At 36.5% G+C, this 19,262-nt stretch overlaps 1 protein-coding gene across 1 annotated transcript in view; it reads right to left on the bottom strand.

Moving 5' to 3' along the window:
* Positions 1-196: 196 nt before the first annotated feature.
* LOC119071691 (neuropeptide CCHamide-2 receptor-like) overlaps positions 197-19,262 on the bottom strand; it is a 70,839-nt gene continuing 51,773 nt past the window's right edge. Inside the window, exons 3-8 of the mRNA XM_037176679.1 lie at positions 7,916-8,135; positions 7,071-7,255; positions 3,030-3,142; positions 2,880-2,960; positions 2,693-2,813; positions 197-2,589 (exon numbers count right to left, since the gene is read on the bottom strand). Coding sequence (XP_037032574.1) covers positions 2,340-2,589; positions 2,693-2,813; positions 2,880-2,960; positions 3,030-3,142; positions 7,071-7,255; positions 7,916-8,135 — 970 coding nt within the window. The 3' untranslated portion in view covers positions 197-2,339. The remainder of the gene's footprint in view (positions 2,590-2,692; positions 2,814-2,879; positions 2,961-3,029; positions 3,143-7,070; positions 7,256-7,915; positions 8,136-19,262) is intronic.

Below are 19,262 nucleotides of genomic sequence, written 5' to 3'. Positions count from 1 at the left end.
GTGGCGGCTGGGTGGGTCGAACTTCGGCGTTTGTTCGTCAATAATATTCAGCTCATCGACCTTCATAAACGTACACAATTTGACATTATTCACATCTCGCATGTAAAAGTAATTGATAAAAAACGATTTTCGCGACCACTTCGGTTCCAAAAAAAGTTGTTCCACTATATAACATTGAACGACGAATTGAACGACGATTCATTTGAGCCATAGCTCGTTTGGATCGCTATCGGCTTGAATCCCGACTGTTCGAAGTTTTGGCGAGTTGACTCTTAAATCATAAGTTTCGGGTCGTAGTAACTATTGAATCTTGATCTAGTCTTTAACAAATATGAAGCAAAATGGATGTTAAAGATAACGAAGTACAAGATTCAATCAGGAAATTGAAGAAACTCTTGCCTTGTCGTCTGCAAACTGTCAGAATTACACAATAATTAATTAATTTTTATACAAATCAATTGCAACGTTATTTATGCAAGGAATAATTTATCGTAGTGATGTGACATTCTTTATACAATTTTTTTAAATTCATTCTTTCTGATTTGAATATATTCAGTTTGTCAGATACACATGTGTGTATTGTATACGTATACCCTATGGCATGGACACAAAATATAAGTTACGAACCGTATTTGAAAAATTTCATAAAAATATCAAATTATTTTTGACATTCGAAAATATATTTGAAATTCGTAGACGTAGTTGATACGCCGAATATATTCCGTTCAAATTTATCTTATTCGTTCTAATATTTAAGTCCAATTTACTGTATACCCATGTCAGTGCTTCGAAACATTGAAAAACGAACCATGATAAACAATTTTCCATTTCTGTCATTTCCATTAAAAAATTTAACGTTGTACTCCCGAGATAAGGTAGATATTTTAAGCGTTACTGTTTTCATAATCCACAACTTAAAAATGTTTAACATAACAATGTACGTCTTGACGCGTTAAGTTCCTTTGCATAATCATCTACATACATAAATGTAACTTACCTTTTTTCTAATCCTGCCAATTATTCTAAAACTTCGGGATCTCAGAAAATATAAAAGGGAAAAACGTGTAGGTTGATTCGTTTGTTATGGTTATCCTTTTGGATAATAAGATTCTCACATCGTTATAAGATTTACGTTTATGTTACATCCAATACAAAATACACCTAGTTGCCTTCATTGCCTTAGTAACTCATACACATATTAGTTAGTATAACATTCCTCACGAGTTTTGGTCCATCAACGTTCTATTTTAATAGGCTTATATCCTTACCTTAACAACAATTTTATACTAAACCTTAATTAACGATAAATTTAATCAATTCTCTTCATTATTACGTTCGTACACGATCTGGTCTATCACAAGCGAAGAGCAGATAAAGGTCAACCGAAAAAAAATCATTAGAAAATCACTGTGCAATTTTTTGGAAACTAGAAAAGCTTCAGAAACTAAATATAATCCATGTTAATCATCGGGCTGCAACTCTAACACTTGGTAAAATAAACAGTTTGAAACAGGGACGTATTTGTATTGATAAAAGTAAAATAAATTAGTCTTGGTTGTAATGTTTTCCGCGACGTCTATAACAATTTTAACTTTTTACGTACGGCTATGTATCCGTTATTGAGAATGACGACAATAGTTATTACATAACTAGGTATGAGTTTAGCAAGATCATGCTAAATATTGGTTAATAATCACTCGTAAATATGACTTTCCTTTTTTATACCGGGTTATGTACACAATTTTACGCACGAACTATACTACGTACAAAACAAGAAATCCACTTCAACTCTAGGGTTAACGGTTGTAAATGTATATGAAAATGCAGTACATCACTGTAAATAATCAATAGTGTGGTCTTATATAGCTGCAATTTTAAGATTTTAATTTCACCTCTGAATATTTAAACTAATGCCTCCGATGTTTCCAATACGCGAACGATTTTTCGTTCAGAATTCATGGATTCTAAATGGATTTTGTCAAAAGCTTTGTGCTGTGAAGCAGAAGAACGTGAAAGAAGTTTACAATTGGAAAGAATTCGTCAAAACTCTGAAATACTCTTATGAGGTGAAATTTTGAATAATTAAATGCTCCTTGCGTGTACGACGTCCACGAATATATTAACATCAATTGTTCTTGAAAAAACTATACCGTTTACCTCTTACATTCGCATTGTTTTATTGTGTTGGATAAATTATTTCCTAGAGCATGCTCTCAACTAAATTCGTGATGTGTGCAAAAATGCCATTTTCTTCTTGCATCAATTACATTAATTACTTACAATAAATAACCTCCGCTACAACCCATCACTCTCTACAAAACTGAACTCTGAATCGTGTCTCATCTCTTTTCCGCTATAACGATGCTGTGCGTTGGTGATCCCCCATTATGTGACTGTACGGTGTTATTGTTACTTTGATTGTTCCGTCTTATGGTTGACATATATGTTGTGTCAGCTCCACTGGCCGTGGACATTCCCAAACGTTTCGTTGGTGTCGGCGTTTTGCAACACAGATACCGATGGAAATGTTGACGAAATACACCCGATACACAATACAAAGCAATTGGATTTACGCATGAATTGAGAAAACTAAGAGAAAATTAATTTTGGTAAGAGTTTGGTATTGGTTTCGTGTGTTGATAAAAAATGGGTCATCAGTGGTATCATTCGCCCTTTTTTTGCTTTTGTTTACCTCAAACTGAATCCAACTATCCGCAAAATGTGCCAAAAGTGATCGTATTCGTCTCGACTATTAGGATTACAATGAAACCACAGATTGAATATGTGCTGGGGCAGAAAGCAAACTACGAAAACTAAACAGGATTTTTTTTCTGTTATTTACCCAACAGTCGTTCAGTATAAATGAAACGCGTATATACCTATAACAAAGGTGACAACCATCCGTGCGACGTGCCTTCGAGCCCGTGCCTGTGCTCTGCTCTGTGGTCCAGCTATTTCACCTGGTTCAAGAGTGTCAAGAATATTAATTTATTTGAAAAATAACGAATTTAACCATCTCATTTTTTCACCTGGCATATCTCGAGCACTGACATGTAATCGTCTTGCCATCAATACGTATAATACGCCGATAATGGATAAAGGAAGGATGTAGTAGATAATTGCTTTGCATATTACATTATATCTGGAAAAGTGGACGGAAACAGAAACTATTACTTGGCATCTTCAAACCGAAATAAAATCGAATAAAATTATTTCCATCTCAAGCAAATGCCGCAATTTCTTTACGAAGCTAAATTGAATGACTTTTTTCTTCCACAATATTTTTTCTCATTTTCACTCAATTTATACGTCTTGTTTATGGATAAGGCAGGGGGAGGATAATGTTTCGCAACAAAACGGAAATATGGAATCTTGAAAGCTTTTTCAGTTTAAAGTTGCGATACATTGCGATACATTTCTTGCGTAAAATTGAATAAAAATCACGAATTTCGGCATACATTTTCATTTTATTCCGTAACAACAAATAAAAATTTCCATCGTATCGGATTACAAAGGCGGCATGTAGGAGTCCTCGAGCAATGTGTAAAATGTATCGAAATGCCTGTTCGAAGGAAGTAATTATTGCACAAAAGTAAGCGCAGGTAAGTATCGAAATGTAAAATTCAGATAAAAGCGGGTGCTTTGGTGAAATACCCATTTAAAAATTATTGACACTTTGACCTCTTCTTACTGACAAAAAAGTGTTGAAAATCTTACCTGTAGCAGGTAACTTTGTCTCCACGTAATCTACAATAGCTGTAGTGCCTCATACGAAAAACACACCTGTGGCAGATAATGTACATTACCTGGATACAAAGTTACCTGCTGCAGGTAAGATTTTCAACTTTTTTTTGTCAGTGGTGCAACAATAGAATTTGAAAATACGGATCTAGCGTTGTTTTTTACAATGAACATTGTGACATGGTACACCTTTTAAATTTAACTAGACAATGATGACAATAATATAAAACGTGTCTTTATGGTAAAATGTAAAAGCAAACGAAATAAAAGATTTCGTGTCAACATACTTCAATCAAAAGAAGTAAGAGATTCAATAGCTGGCAATATCCTTGTCGTCTCTGAAAGTTTAAGAAAATTATAAATGATTTCAATCTCAAAGTTGTTATTTGGTCACCTTCCGACGTCAGGGATTTCCATAATTTGTCTAACTACATTATAACATGAAATAGGTAAGCTACCGCAAGATTTAAACGTACATCAGTGCCTGATCTGGTAAATTTATTATCGGACATCTTTTAAATCATTTTTTTACCATAAAGCCATGACGACTCATTTTTGTAAAGTGATGGACCATGGTGTTTCCTCACTTTTCTTAATATTTGCTCAGGGAAAAGTCATCATTGTTTCATGGTAAAAAATGATTTAAAGAATGAAACATACGAAAAGAGTTCTTTTTACTGACATAACGAAATGGAGTTACACACGTAGAATGTGTTGTCAACCTCGCTTCGCCTGCTCGTACTAACAATCTCACATCTCTCACTGCGAGAAACAAGTCCTGGTTCGTTAATTGATGTTAACATGTGTTTTAGTGTGAATTCAATTAAGGTCTCACACCTTCATCTTGTAGTTTAAGAAGAAAAGTGAACACAGTTATTACCACCAACCAACACAACATAAAACAATTTTGCGAGTTCGATAACAACGCCACAGATTAAATATAATAAATGGATTTCGGAAAGGCTAAATTGAATTGGTGTCACAGTTTAAACGAACAAAATGCCTTCCCCCCTTTGAGAAAATATGGAAACAAATTTCATTAAGTCTTTCGCTGCATACCTTATTCCAATTTCCTGGGTAAATTTACCACATACATCAAAGTCATGTTTTACTCGGGTTTTACTGCTATTGTGAGTGGTTTAACATTGTTAAAATCCAAATTGGAAATTACTTTTCAACATGCGAGATGTGCTATCTGAAACTAAGTTCATGTGGGAAAGGAAAATACAGGAAAACTCTGCAGTGAAATTCTTGATTTTTATTTATTTGTTCTTATCTTGTTAAAATCCTTACGATTGCCTACAATAGCGTAACCTCCTTTTATAAACTTATTACGGTATGTCTATAATTAATTACCGTTTCCCTGCCTGAAAGGTTCTTCTATCAACAACCAAGAAAAAACAAACAAAACTGTTGCTTATTGGCTTCTACTAACACAAATTTTCTCAGGAAGGAATCCGAACTGTAAACTTTACCCCTTTGATTGCATTACGAGCGCTTATGTTTTGTCAATAGCACACAATGGAGTGCTAAAATATATTTATTCAGTGGAAATGGTAACACATTCTCTACTCTTCAACACACTCGATTTTGGCACGTTAAACAATAGTGTACCATATAAGACAGATAGCAAAATGTGTTAGACAACGAGCACATAATACCACGGAGCGTAAATAAACCGTACATTTATATATATATATATGATTCCATGGTGCTTACATTTCTCAAGATATGAGAGCTTAACTTGTCCTTTCCATTCACACATCTATCTATAAATACTCCTACACACTCGAATAGCTTTACATACCACAAACATATTTTCTTCTTCTGGTAAACGATCTCGTGGCTATTCATACTAATATGGACATTATGCATGAATTCGAATAGAAAAATTGAGATATATCCGTATGGATGCATAAAATATTATACCGGAAAAAGTATCAATATTTCATGCACATAACATGGATGATGATACGGATGATGATGTTATGTATTTTGTGCTCGTATTATTCATGGTATTAACTTCACTGAGCACTATAAGATAATGTTAACAGTGATAAATTAGAGTAGGTCGCGAATAATATAAATATTTCTTACAGTCTTTGAGATTTCATCTAAATAACTTATAATGAGCAGCATAAATTTCATCCTTAGCAATGAATTGCATCGTTGTCGCGTGAATTTGCTGTATTTAATAAATAAACCGCCTTTGGAATGAGAATGCTATCAGCGTCATACAAAGGTTATGCAGATTTATGCAGTCATCCAAGGGTGTTTGGAAAATTGTCGTACAAGTTAAAATTTATTGTCGAAAAGTTAGAGTAGACCGTAAGGATGTAACTTGTTCGTAGAAAACCGAGATATATCTTTTGATAACAGCAGCGCGAAATAAATTTTCGTTTTCAAGAAGTCGTGGAATATACAGTCTGGCTACCCATACATTCCGTCAGCATGAAGAAAACGTTTCTCTAAATGAGGACAAGAACTGATGCGGTTCCCGGCAAGGGAAGGGGTATTCGTCCAAAGGGTGTACGTGTAACCTAAGTTTGAAAATTGAAATTTCATTAGTAAAGAACTATTTTCCAACACTGATTTAATCGGTGGTTGGGTTGGAGAAACGGTTGAGAGGATGATATGGATGTACAATTTCGAATCAAATTCAGAGGAGTTTCGATTAAATGGGGGCTTTTGTATTTGAATTAAAAAAGTTCAAAATTCTCTGAAATAATACATCTCCTAAGCGCTGAATAATATTGTCAAACTTCAACATCTCATGAAATTTGTTTGTACGTAAGTGAGTTGGTGTGTAGGGTGTAGATGGTGTAGATGTTGTATAATATAACACACTCTTGAGTTTTGACTGAAGAAAATTCATGTGAAACTCATGTGATAATGCCATATATCAAGTGCTTTGTGACAATCACGTAATTTCAGGAACTTCGAAATGGAATATACTCGTTTCAAAGTTGTAGTGCTTTTAAATAAATTTTCATTATTCCTATTCATATTATCACATTTATGGTTATAACTGAACTGCACACCTACGCACAATAAATCTTTTCGAATCTGGTTGAAAGCAATAAATATAAATTAGAAGAAACAAGGAAATTAGATTAGGTAAATTCGAATGACTAGATGCGACTAGTTATCTGTTATCGACAACGATAATTTCTGGATAGTCGTACATTATAGCAAAATGTGTGTCACAACAAATGAAGTAAAATATGTCGATGGAAAAAATTGCAACAAGTGAAGTAATAGATTCACTGATTACGTTGTGAAATATGCTTGCCCTTTGTTTGTAAAATGATAAGTAAATGTATACATACTTTGCATAAATCGGCGTAGATTCCTGTAAGGGATCACCATACGGTTGACACGTCACAATAGTCCAATTCGTTGTTCTATTCTTCACCGGTAAATCAACCAAATTCGAAACAATGGCGGCTGGTGTTGCACATACAACGGCCAAGACCCAGATCAATATTGCAGTGATAACCGTTAATGGTTTCGTCTATATGAAAAATCAATTTACGGTGATTGAACGCGAAAACAAACACAATGTTGATTAGTTGATTACAATTGGTTACAATGGACAACATCACTTCATGCATGAATTATTCCATTACTGATTTCAAAACCTTTATAGACAGAGCTCTTGTGTTAATCGAATATTTGGTTGTTGTGCAGGCAATGTTGAATCGGATCAACTCTCGCACCAGGGCTTATTATTGGGAATTTTTAAGAATTTTGAGAAATTTTAGAATTATTTAAGAATTTTGAGAATTTTGAGAACTGAAAGTCCTAATAATAAGCCCTGTTGTCTCGCACACAATAATAATGAACCGATTCAGGTTTGCAAATCTGGCAATCGGTTTTTTCTCTGTATGCAGTGGATTTTCGAAAGCTCGCGATACCAGCTCAATTTAGTAATGGTAAGCAGACGTGAAAGCCACTACGGCATTAACTGCTTTCACACAAGAGCTCTGACTATTTTTCGAATTAACAGGGGACGATATTCAAAAAAGTTTTTTTTTCATAGTCTTGCTCAGGTTTTTGAAGCTAAATCCTCAAAAAATATGACAAAGAACAATAATGGAATTTTTAAACTACAAACATCAAAGCGATCTAACAGCGCTTCTCTCTGCCCAATAATTTCATTAAGTTAACATACCTGCAATTTCCTTAATGGATTAACGATGGCACAATATCGTTCTGCGGCTAAAGCTGTTAAAGTGAAAACCGAAACACCGTAAAAGACATCTTTGCCAAATTCAGTTATTCTGCACATTGTTTCACCCCATATCCACTCTTCAAAGGTATAAATAACTCCAGACGTCGGCACACACACCAATATTACCAGCAAATCAGCCAACGCTAACGAGAAAATGTAGCTGAAATAATGCGAAGAAGGAGAAAATTTTTTGAATTTTATAATGGAATTTTACAGCAATATCTCAAAGTAAATCTTATGGATGGTAAATGCTTAGCATAGTTATCCCCATAAACCTTGTGTTGTCGGATCACTTTACACCGTTATTGCAAAATAAGAAGTCTGTGGAGATAGGTATCAAATCAAAAAACGATCGTAATTAGTAAAAGGAACAAGCAAAAATTACTGCGCAATCCAAGCAGTGTATATACAAAAATACGAATCACATTTACCAGGTAATTTCGAAAGAATTTTTGATTTGTTTATTTCACGTGTCAGAAAAATTGTCATCCAAACGGATTAGTGACAGAAAATTTTTAACATGCTATGGAGGTTTTGTGTCTCTTCATCAACATATTTAATCGAATTTATGACAAGAAAATTAATTTATAAAAATTATGCATAGTCCTTCAGCAATAGGAGTCTCATTTCCACATCTTCCCACAATTTTTTTATATTATTTTTCTTCGGTTGTCGGGGCTACATTAAAAAAAAAAAAATTCCTAATTTCGCCAATGAATTGCGCTCAGTCCTCCGTATTGAGATAACATCAGAAATTAATATTTTCAAAAAACCCAACAAGTTGAAGCATATGGCTTCAACAGAAAACCAATTTCACGTTTAACAACGTCAATGTAATTCGCAACGAAAAAAAAGCTTACAAAAACTTGTATGGAAAATTCTGTTCGTGTCGATATTATAAGATGAATGTTTCACGGTAAATGAGTGGATAGAGAGATATAATATCCGAGAAAATAAAATTAAAATACTGTTACTGTAGAAGTCATAAGGGATTTCGTTTCAGGTTTCTGTTTAGGGTTACAGTACATCAATGGATATTTTGTGGATTAGCAAACAGCTGGAACGCACGGATGCTGAGTATAAATGTTTGTTGATTTGATTAAAGTTAATTTAGGCTGTAATTGTAAAGTTGTGCGAGCAACGATGAACTCTGATAATTTATGAACTTTGTCCAAACATCACCCTTCGAGTTAGTTACACAGGGAGCTTTTGATAATACTTAATTAAGGCGTCTCTTAATGCTAAGCAGATATTGCTCACATTCTCTTTGTTTGATTTCTTACTGAAAATTACACCCAAAAAAATATATTCAGCACTGCTGAACATTTCTTTTATGCGGGACAAGTACAAATGTGTAACGTAACAGTAGTATAGACTTACAACTAAAATTTATTAGTAAAATGAAATATACAAATGAACAGTCACCATATTATGGATGCGTGCAGATATTTTGCAAATATCCGTGCGACAAATTCTTTATCGAGAGTTTTTTTAAGTTGCAAATTGGCAACTGTCCATGGAAACAACAAGTCGGAAGTATAGAGTAAATGTTGAGAGTTTTTTAAGTTGCAAATTGGCAACTGTCCATGGAAACAACAAGTCGGAAGTATAGAGTAAATGTTTAGAATTGCCGTCCGTGCAATTACAAAAACATTCGTGCGGATCAAAGTAAAATGAATCCAAGTTGAATCCAAGCTTTTTTTACGTTACGGTTATTGCAACGGGCTGTAAACACATACATAAAGCTCGGGACGAGGACAACTACTAACTGAAATGCCTATCAAAAATTCTAAAAGCGAAAGAAAAATTATAAAAAATTTTAACGAACAGAGCTTGGCTCTTCCCTATCCCAGGGTGTGCGTAAAGCATATCTTAGACGAATATCTCTGTTTCGACCTCCGGAACCAGTGGCGGTCAGAGGTTACCGTGGTCTAACCATCTTCAGTCGTTTCCGCTGGTCCGTTCCACGAGACAGTAGTAAATCATTCCGTTGAACTAGTTTTCGAATGATTTAACAAACAAATGCCATCTTCTGATGGAAAGTCATAGATCAAAAAGGAAACTGCTGTGAAAATAACCAAACAAAACACAAGCAAAAATTCATGCATCAACATTTTCCAAAAAAAAACTCACATTCAAACAATTCAGAGAAACAGCGGTTGAACAGATCTGCTCAAGATGCAACGACAACATCTACACACTTAAACAGCAAACAAACAAGGCATCAGAACAGTCGGAGCGTTTGCTGCGACTTAGCCCTGTACGACCCGTAATCCTATTTCGTCCGTAACCATAATACGTCCGTAGCCATAATACGCCCGGAACCCTAATACGTCTACAACCCGCTAATGCGTCCGTTACCAAAATGCAAGTCAAGTTGGGCACGGTCAAATTTACCGAAAGTGTTCATTTTTAAAATTGCGCATAGCGCAATTACGAAAGCCCGTACGAAGTACCTCTCAAATAAAACCAACAATTTACGATATTATTTTAGAAACCCAAAATTTTTTGCCAACTTTCTATTGGGTATTCAATTATCTCTCAAATGAAACAAAAACTAGCAAAATCGGATGAGATTTACTCTATTTATGTGCAAAAAACACTAAGGGCCGAGTAGCGGCCTTAGTCCAAGGGCCCAAATTTGAAACTTTTTTCGCCACGCTTTTTTTTCGGTATTCAATTCCCTTCCATAAAAAACTAAATCTAGCAAAATCGGATGAGATTTACTCGATTTATGTGCAAAAACACAAAGGGCCGAGTAGCGGCCTTAGTCCAAGGGCCCAAATTTGAAACTTTTTTTGCCATCATTCTATTCGGCATTCAATTATCTCTCAAATGAAACAAAATCTAGCAAAATCGGATGAGATTTACTCGATTTATGTGCAAAAAACACTTAGGGCCGAGTAGCGGCCTTAGTCCAATGGCCCAAATTTGAAACATTTTTCGCCACGTTATTTTCGGTATTCAATTACCTTCCATAAAAAACTAAATCTAGCAAAATCGGATGAGATTTACTCGATGTATGTGCAAAAACACTAAGGGCCGAGTAGCGGCCTTAGTCCAAGGGCCCAAATTTGAAACTTTTTTTGCCATCATTCTATTCGGCATTCAATTATCTCTCAAATGAAACAAAATCTAGCAAAATCGGATGAGATTTACTCGATTTATGTGCAAAAAACACTTAGGGCCGAGTAGCGGCCTTAGTCCAATGGCCCAAATTTGAAACATTTTTCGCCACGTTATTTTCGGTATTCAATTACCTTCCATAAAAAACTAAATCTAACAAAATCGGATAATATTTACTCGATTTATGTGCAAAAAACACTTAGGGCCGAGTAGCGGCCTTAGTCCAATGGCCCAAATTTGAAACATTTTTTGCCATCATTCTATTCGGCATTCAATTATCTCTCAAATGAAAAAAAAAACCTAGCAAAATCGGATGAGATTTACTCGATTTATGTGCAAAAAACACTTAGGGCCGAGTAGCGGCCTTAGTCCAAGGGCCCAAATTTGAAACTTTTTTCGCCACGTTATTTTCGGTATTCAATTACCTTCCATAAAAAACTAAATCTAGCAAAATCGGATGAGATTTACTCGATTTATGTGCAAAAAACACTTAGGGCCGAGTAACGACCTTTGAGCCCTCCCAATAAGCTCTCGTTGCATCTTACCCAAAAACAATGTTCAGCAACTTTGTTCTACTCGTCAATACCTTTCATTTGATATATCACAAGCAGCTATTGCGTGCGTATTTCGGTAGATATCGTCGAAAGACTGAAAAACACCTATAGGGCCCTAGCTCTGGAAGGGCCGACCCTACCATGCCCATTTTCGAACTTGACCTTACTTTTGTCGATACCAATCGGGAAAAAAAAGAATTTTGAAAAAAGGTTGTGATTTGCTCAAGCTAGAGGGGTCACAGACGGACGGACGGACGGACGCATGCAATACGCACGCAATAGCTGCTTGTGATATATCAAATGAAAGGTATTGACGAGTAGAACAAAGTTGCTGAACATTGTTTTTGGGTAAGATGCAACCCGGGCTTGTTGGGAGGGCTCAAAGGTCGTTACTCGGCCCTAAGTGTTTTTTGCACATAAATCGAGTAAATCTCATCCGATTTTGCTAGTTTTTGTTTCATTTGAGAGATAATTGAATGCCGAATAGAATGATGGCAAAAAAAGTTTCAAATTTGGTCTCTTGGACTAAGGCCGCTACTCGGCCCTCAGTGTTTCTTGCACATAAATCGAGTAAATCTCATCCGATTTTGCTAATTTTTGTTTCGTTTGAGAGATAATTGAATACCGAAAAGAATGATGGCGAAAAAAGTTTCAAATTTGGTCCCTTGGACTAAGGCCGCTACTCGGCCCTAAGTGTTTTTTGCACATAAATCGAGTAAATCTCATCCGATTTTGCTAGTTTTTGTTCCATTTGAGAGATAATTGAATGCCGAATAGAATGGTGGCGAAAAAAGTTTTAAATTTGGGCACTTGGACTAAGGCCGCTACTCGGCCCTAAGTGTTTTTTGCACATAAATCGAGCAAATCTCATCCGATTTTGCTAGATTTTGTTCCATTTGAGAGATAATTGAATGCCGAATAGAATGATGGCAAAAAAAGTTTCAAATTTGGGCCCTTGGACTAAGGCCGCTACTCGGCCCTAAGTGTTTTTTGCACATAAATCGAGTAAATATTATCCGATTTTGCTAATTTTTGTTTCGTTTGAGAGGTAATTGAATACCCAATGGAAAGTTGGCAAAAAATTTTGGGTTTCTAAAATAATGTCGTGAATTGTTGGTTTTATTTGACAGGTACTTCGTACGGGCTTTCGTAATTGCGCTGTGCGCAATTTTAAAAATGAACACTTTCAGTAAATTTGACCATGCCCAACTTGACTTGCATTTTGGTAACAGACGCATTAGAGGGTTGTAGACGTATTAGGGTTCCGGGCGTATTACGGCTACGGACGTATTATGGTTACGGACGAAATAGGATTACGGGTCGTACGGGGCTAAGTCGCAGCAAACGCTCCGACTGTTCTGATGCCTTGTTTATTGCGGATTCGTTATCTATGAACATAACCAAATGCTTTGCCCTTACTGTCTGCTTCCAATTCGACGTGTTACAAACGGCATATTAATCTTATAAGCCCCCAGTACTTCGTACGGGGCTAAAAAGGAGAACCGTTGAAATAAGTCTTGAAAAAACAGCGACCGATTTGAAACGTCACAATACAGTGATCTGAAAAAAGCAAAGTAAATTGAATCCAAGTTGAATCCAAGTTGACATGTTCCATGATTTTTCAGCCCAAGTTTTCGGCACTCATTTCAGAAAAACAAAAGCCCGGTACGGAGAGTTCGGTAAGGTTACAAAGCACTGTTTTTAGCCCCGTACGAAGTACTGGGGGCTTATAAGATTAATATGCCGTTTGTAACACGTCGAATTGGAAGCAGACAGTAAGAACAAAGCATTTGGTTATGTTCATAGATGACGAATCCGCAATAAAAAAAATGTCCGTCCGTCCGTCCGTCCGTCCGTCCGTCCGTCCGTCCGTGACCCCTATAGCTTGAGTAAATCACAACCTTTTTTCAAAATTCTTTTTTTCCCCGATTGGTATCGACAAAAGTAAGGTCAAGTTCGAAAATGGGCATGGTAGGGTCGGCCCCTCCAGAGCTAGGGCCCTATAGGTGTTTTTCAGTCTTTCGACGATATCTACCGAAATACGCACGCAATAGCTGCTTGTAATATATCAAATGAAAGGTATTGACGAGTAGAACAAAGTTGCTGAACATTGTTTTTGGGTAAGATGCAACGTGGGCTTATTGGGAGGGCTCAAAGGTCGTTACTCGGCCCTAAGTGTTTTTTGCACATAAATCGAGTAAATCTCATCCGATTTTGCTAGATTTTGTTCCATTTGAGAGATAATTGAATACCGAAAATAACGTGGCGAAAAAAGTGTTCAAATTTGGGCCCTTGGACTAAGGCCGCTACTCGGCCCTAAGTGTTTTTTGCACATAAATCGAGTAAATCTCATCCGATTTTGCTAGTTTTAGTTTTTTATGGAAGGTAATTGAATACCGAAAAGAACGTGGCGAAAAAAGTTACAAATTTGGGCCATTGGACTAAGGCCGCTACTCGGCCCTAAGTGTTTTTTGCACATAAATCGAGTAAATCTCATCCGATTTTGCTAGTTTTTGTTTCATTTGAGAGATAATTGAATGCCGAATAGAATGATGGCAAAAAAAGTTTCAAATTTGGGCCCTTGGACTAAGGCCGCTACTCGGCCCTAAGTGTTTTTTGCACATAAATCGAGTAAATCTCATCCGATTTTGCTAGTTTTTGTTTCATTTGAGAGATAATTGAATGCCGAATAGAATGATGGCAAAAAAAGCTTCAAATTTGGGCCCTTGCACTAAGGCCGCTACTAGGCCCTAAGTGCTTTTTGCACATAAATCGAGTAAATCTCAACCGATTTTGCTAGTTTTTGTTTCATTTGAGAGGTAATTGAATACCCAATGGAAAGTTGGCAAAAAATTTTGGGTTTCTAAAATAATGTCGGAAATTGTTGGTTTTATTTGAAAGGTACTTCGTACGGGCTTTCGTAATTGCGCTATGCGCAATTTTAAAAATGATCAGTTTCAGTAAATTTGACAATGCCCAACTTGACTTGCATTTTGGTAACAGACGCATTAGAGGGTTGTAGACGTATTAGGGTTCCGGGCTTATTAGGGCTACGGACGAAATAGGATTACGGGTTGTACGGGGCTAAGTCGCAGCAAACGCTCCGACTGTTCTGATGCCTTGTTTCACAATGATTTGTTTGTTTCAGTTTCGGAGGGAGGCATCAAAGGGATACCAAGTGGTGTTGTTCCTGAAACTAAGGACGAAAAGGTATTTAACTAGATTGCAGAGCTGGGCTCTTATGCTCCTCCATCATCGACAAAGCGATTCCGTTCAAACAATGCAGTACCAGTTGTTGGTGCGAGCATTTTTAATCCCCCATACAGAACATGGGTATACACTGACCATCAACTGAAAAGCAACTTGGTCTGCGTGGCAATCAGTATCTTCACTGGCAGCAAGTCAATTACATTTGATGTGTCAGACGATGGGTTAAAGGTGATCGCTAAATTTTCTTGGCCGAGTGCATTGCACGACCCAGAGCAAATGTTTAGAGGCTTAATTCGAGAGAAAGCTATCACTGTACACGATCCTATGATACATGCTAACCGTACGCTAACCTTTGAATAAGTTCATTCAATAAAAATAGAGTGCATTACTAAGTGGAGATGAGTGTTTTTTTTATTAGGAATTAGGCAGCTCCCTCTGAGCAGGGCATCATTCTAATCTATCTTGTACATAGTATAGCTCAATAGACAATAGTACTGTTTAACAGTACAGCAGTTCAACTACCACGAAAAATGTACTGATATGCTGTACAAATCCGGGACAAGTACAATTGTTAACATAGCAGTACAATGTATCTTAGCTGCACATAATGTGGTCAATATGTAAAATGTACATATATGCGCAACGTAATATTCAGCTGTCTTGTAAAATAGTTCAGTCTACTGGGCAGAAATTTTACTTCGACTACATTTTTGACTTGCACCACAATTTATTTGGGGTGTATTATACATGAAACGAAAGAGGCTAAGTCGAGCTACACTTCCATGGATAAGCGCTGTTATAAGCCAGCAGGAATGTCCAAACGTTTACCATATTTTGAGTCATAAGTCTAGAACGGGCTGCGGCGCTTACCAATGATTATACTTTTAATGAAGGTTTACTAGTGGCCTATGTTCCTACAACATTTCAACTTTTAGAAACATTTCTATCTCGAGCTATCACGAAGAAACTGTTTTCGCGACCCCTTGACATGTTACTACTTTTCATGTGTTCACTCTGAAAATGGGAAACTAACACACAAAGTAAAAAATACCTATTTCTTAGAATTGAAAGACGATTCAAACGAGCCCGGATCGCCGAACCATTGTACCCGATTTTCACCGAAATTGTTTGAAGTTTTGGCGATAGGTTTTTTCCAAGTTGAAATGAAATGTCAAACCGTCATCCATAGAGCCATAACCTCAACACTATTAACAATGTAATTGTCAAAATAACAAAGAAAAATAAGTTGTGGTTATGGTTCTATGGGTGGCATCGGTTCGTGTTCTGTTCATTTTGTTCGGCTTAACCGTTGCTTGGAAGAAGCCTATATCATTCTTAATAGTAGATTATTCACCTTTGTCCACATGTTTGCTTAGACACTTGGGGAGTTATTGCATGAGCCGAAGGCGAATGTTATAATGTGTCTAAACAAACATGTGGACAGAGGTGAATACGCTATTTTATCTACCGACGGCGAAACAATAGCACTTTTTCACTGCTATTATTTCACCTAGGTAGATAAATGTCAATTTTTATCAATTTAGTATGACCACGCATATGATGGAAAAATTTCGCCTTCAGCGCTTAAAAGCACAATTTTCATGTTTTTCAAAATCTAAATATTTCACGTAGCAACCAGCTTAAAATTCGAAGCGTCTAAAACGGCTAAAAAATAGGGCCCCTAAAATAATTTCCACCCCAGTCAAAAATGCTTATAAAAGGCTCTGCTTCTTAACGTTCAAACCCATGTTGTTCCTCCTGCACCAATCCACAACAGTTCCCAGATCATCTTGAAGTAGTTGGCAGCCATAAGACGAGCTAATAGATTTGAACAGTTTAAGGTCATCTGCAAATCCTGAACATGCTGACAACGATGTTAACAAATCATTGATAAACATAATAAACAGCAAAGGACCGAGGATAGAGCCTTGTGGAACACCTGACGTAGGAGAAAACTCGTTTGACTTACAACCGCCAATGACGACTACTTGAGTTCGGTCACGTAGATATGATGAAAACCACGTTATCATCCCAGGTGATACTCCAAAATTGCTCAGCTTACGAAGAAGAATCGCGTGATCAACTTTGTCAAAGGCCTTAGCAAAATCCGTGTAGACCGTATCTACTTGACCTCCATTGACAATAGCATCTGCAACCGTCGAGACGTATTCCATCAGATTGGTCTGTTTCCTGTAGAAACCGTGCTGTGAGCCATGAATATTACCTTTAACCACCTCAAAAAGCTTGTTGAAAACGAGCCTCTCAAATATCTTAGACACTACACACAATATGCTTACTGGTCTGTAGTTGCTCACATCACCTTTATCCCCATCTTTAAAAATGGGAGAAACAAAGCTTACCTTCCAACCAGAAGGGAATGACATGGCTCTAATCGACTTATTGAAAAGGATAGAAAGAGGCAGCTTAAGCGAAAGTGATAATTGCATGAAGAACAGCATTGGGATCCCATCTGGGCTCGAGACTTTGTTCTTATCAAAACCCTTAATCACAGTCTCAACTTCTTCAGCAGTAAAAGACATATCAGGTGCGGCCGAGAGAACACCTTCTTGGTGAAGAAAAGGATCCATAACTTCTTCGATACCAGGCTCAAGAATCGGATTGTACACTGAGTTAAAGAACTTAGCAAACAAATTGCAAATAGATGGCCTATCGAATGCCTCTTCGCTCATATATTTCATACCTCCAGGCAACGAATTCGTCTTCATTAATGATTTAGTGAAGGAAAAAAAGCATTTCGTATTGAACTTCATTTTTTCCTCACAATCTTTCACGTAATTGTCAAAACATTCTTTTATCTTACCTTTAACTGCCTTACGAAGTTCACGAATTAGGGAATTCATCCTTCTGGAAAATGTAAAGGTGGATTTTTTGATCCTAAGGAATTCATCTTTTTACGAAATATAACGTAAAGGGAGTTTGTTCGATCTTAGGGAATTCATCCTTTTACGAAATACAACGTAAAGGGAGTTTGCTCGATCTTAGGGAATTCGCCCTTATACGAAATTTAACGTAAAGACGGATTGCTCGATCCTGAGGAATTCATCCTTTTTGGAAATGTAACGTAAAGGTAGTTTGTTCGATCTTAGGGAATTTATCCTATTGGGAAATGTAACGTAAAGGCGGATTGTTCGATAACTTTACGTTACATTTCGTAAAAGGATGAATTCCTCAGCAGGATCGAACAATCCGCCTCTACGTTAAATTTCGTAAAAGGACGAATTCCCTATGATCCAACAAAACTGCTTACAGTTTGATTTCGTAGAAGGATGAATTCCCTAGTATTCTACAAAACGCATTTCAAACAAACTACCTTTACGTTACATTTCATAAAACGGTGAATTTCTCAGGATCGAACAATCCGCCTTTACACTACATTTAGTAAAAATATTAATTCTTTAAGATTGTGTACAAAACAAGTTGAATTTTCAAAATATCCGGATTTTGTATTATTAAATTTTAATTTTTCCGGGTGCCAATAGTCTCTTTATAATACTGTGGCTAATGGCACCGGGTGCCAATAGTCTCTTTATAATACTGTGGCTAATGGTACCGGGTGCGATTAGCATTAGTATAATAAAGAGACTATTGGCACCCGGTGCCATTAGCCACAGTATAATAAAGAGACTATTGGCACCCGGTGCCATTAGTCACAGTATTATAAAGAGACTATTGGCACTCGGTGCCAATAGTCTCTCCCTAAAATATTCAAATTTTCAACGTGATAAAAGTGAATTTTACGATACAACAAAAACGATACGTCAAAATAAACAATAATGCGTTTTATTTTAAAGTTGAGGCGGACTTCCGATGTTAATTGCTGTATCTTAGAATAATTTCGATTTTTATTGAAAAATTTCTCCTCATTTTTCCTTAATTTCAACTAACAATTTCCTTATTTCTCCTTATTTTTGTGCTAAAACCTCCTTAATTCCTTAATAAGGAGTCCAAATGTAGAGTGAGATTCCTGTGTTTCGTTCTTACGTATATACAATTAGCTTAACAACGAAAATCATTCAACTAATATATTCTGTTTTGCAAAAAGTAAAAATTGAGACTTAGAAATGCCTAGAGGTGTGCACCGCCGATTTTACGCCGGCGCGCCGCTGATTTTTTGCTAATTTTTCGGCGCGTCTTAATTTATAAGTCAGGTTTCTATATGCGTAGAAAGGAGTTTTTTGTTAATTTTTTTTGTTGGAACTTTGGGTTTTTCTTCTTACTTGCACTGTACGACGGTGATTTTGTTTCTGATGCTACGACAGGGTTATCTTCGAAGTAGCTTTCTATAACGTATCGTATTTCCATCAGTAGATGGCAAGTGTTTTATGCAAATTTTTAAATACTAGTCCGAAGAAAAAGTTTGCTGCTGTCTTGGGAAG

Source organism: Bradysia coprophila (genome assembly GCF_014529535.1).
Source record: "Bradysia coprophila strain Holo2 chromosome IV unlocalized genomic scaffold, BU_Bcop_v1 contig_5, whole genome shotgun sequence".
NCBI classification, from domain to species: domain Eukaryota; kingdom Metazoa; phylum Arthropoda; class Insecta; order Diptera; family Sciaridae; genus Bradysia; species Bradysia coprophila.
This window is presented reverse-complemented; position numbering and strand designations above follow the sequence as displayed.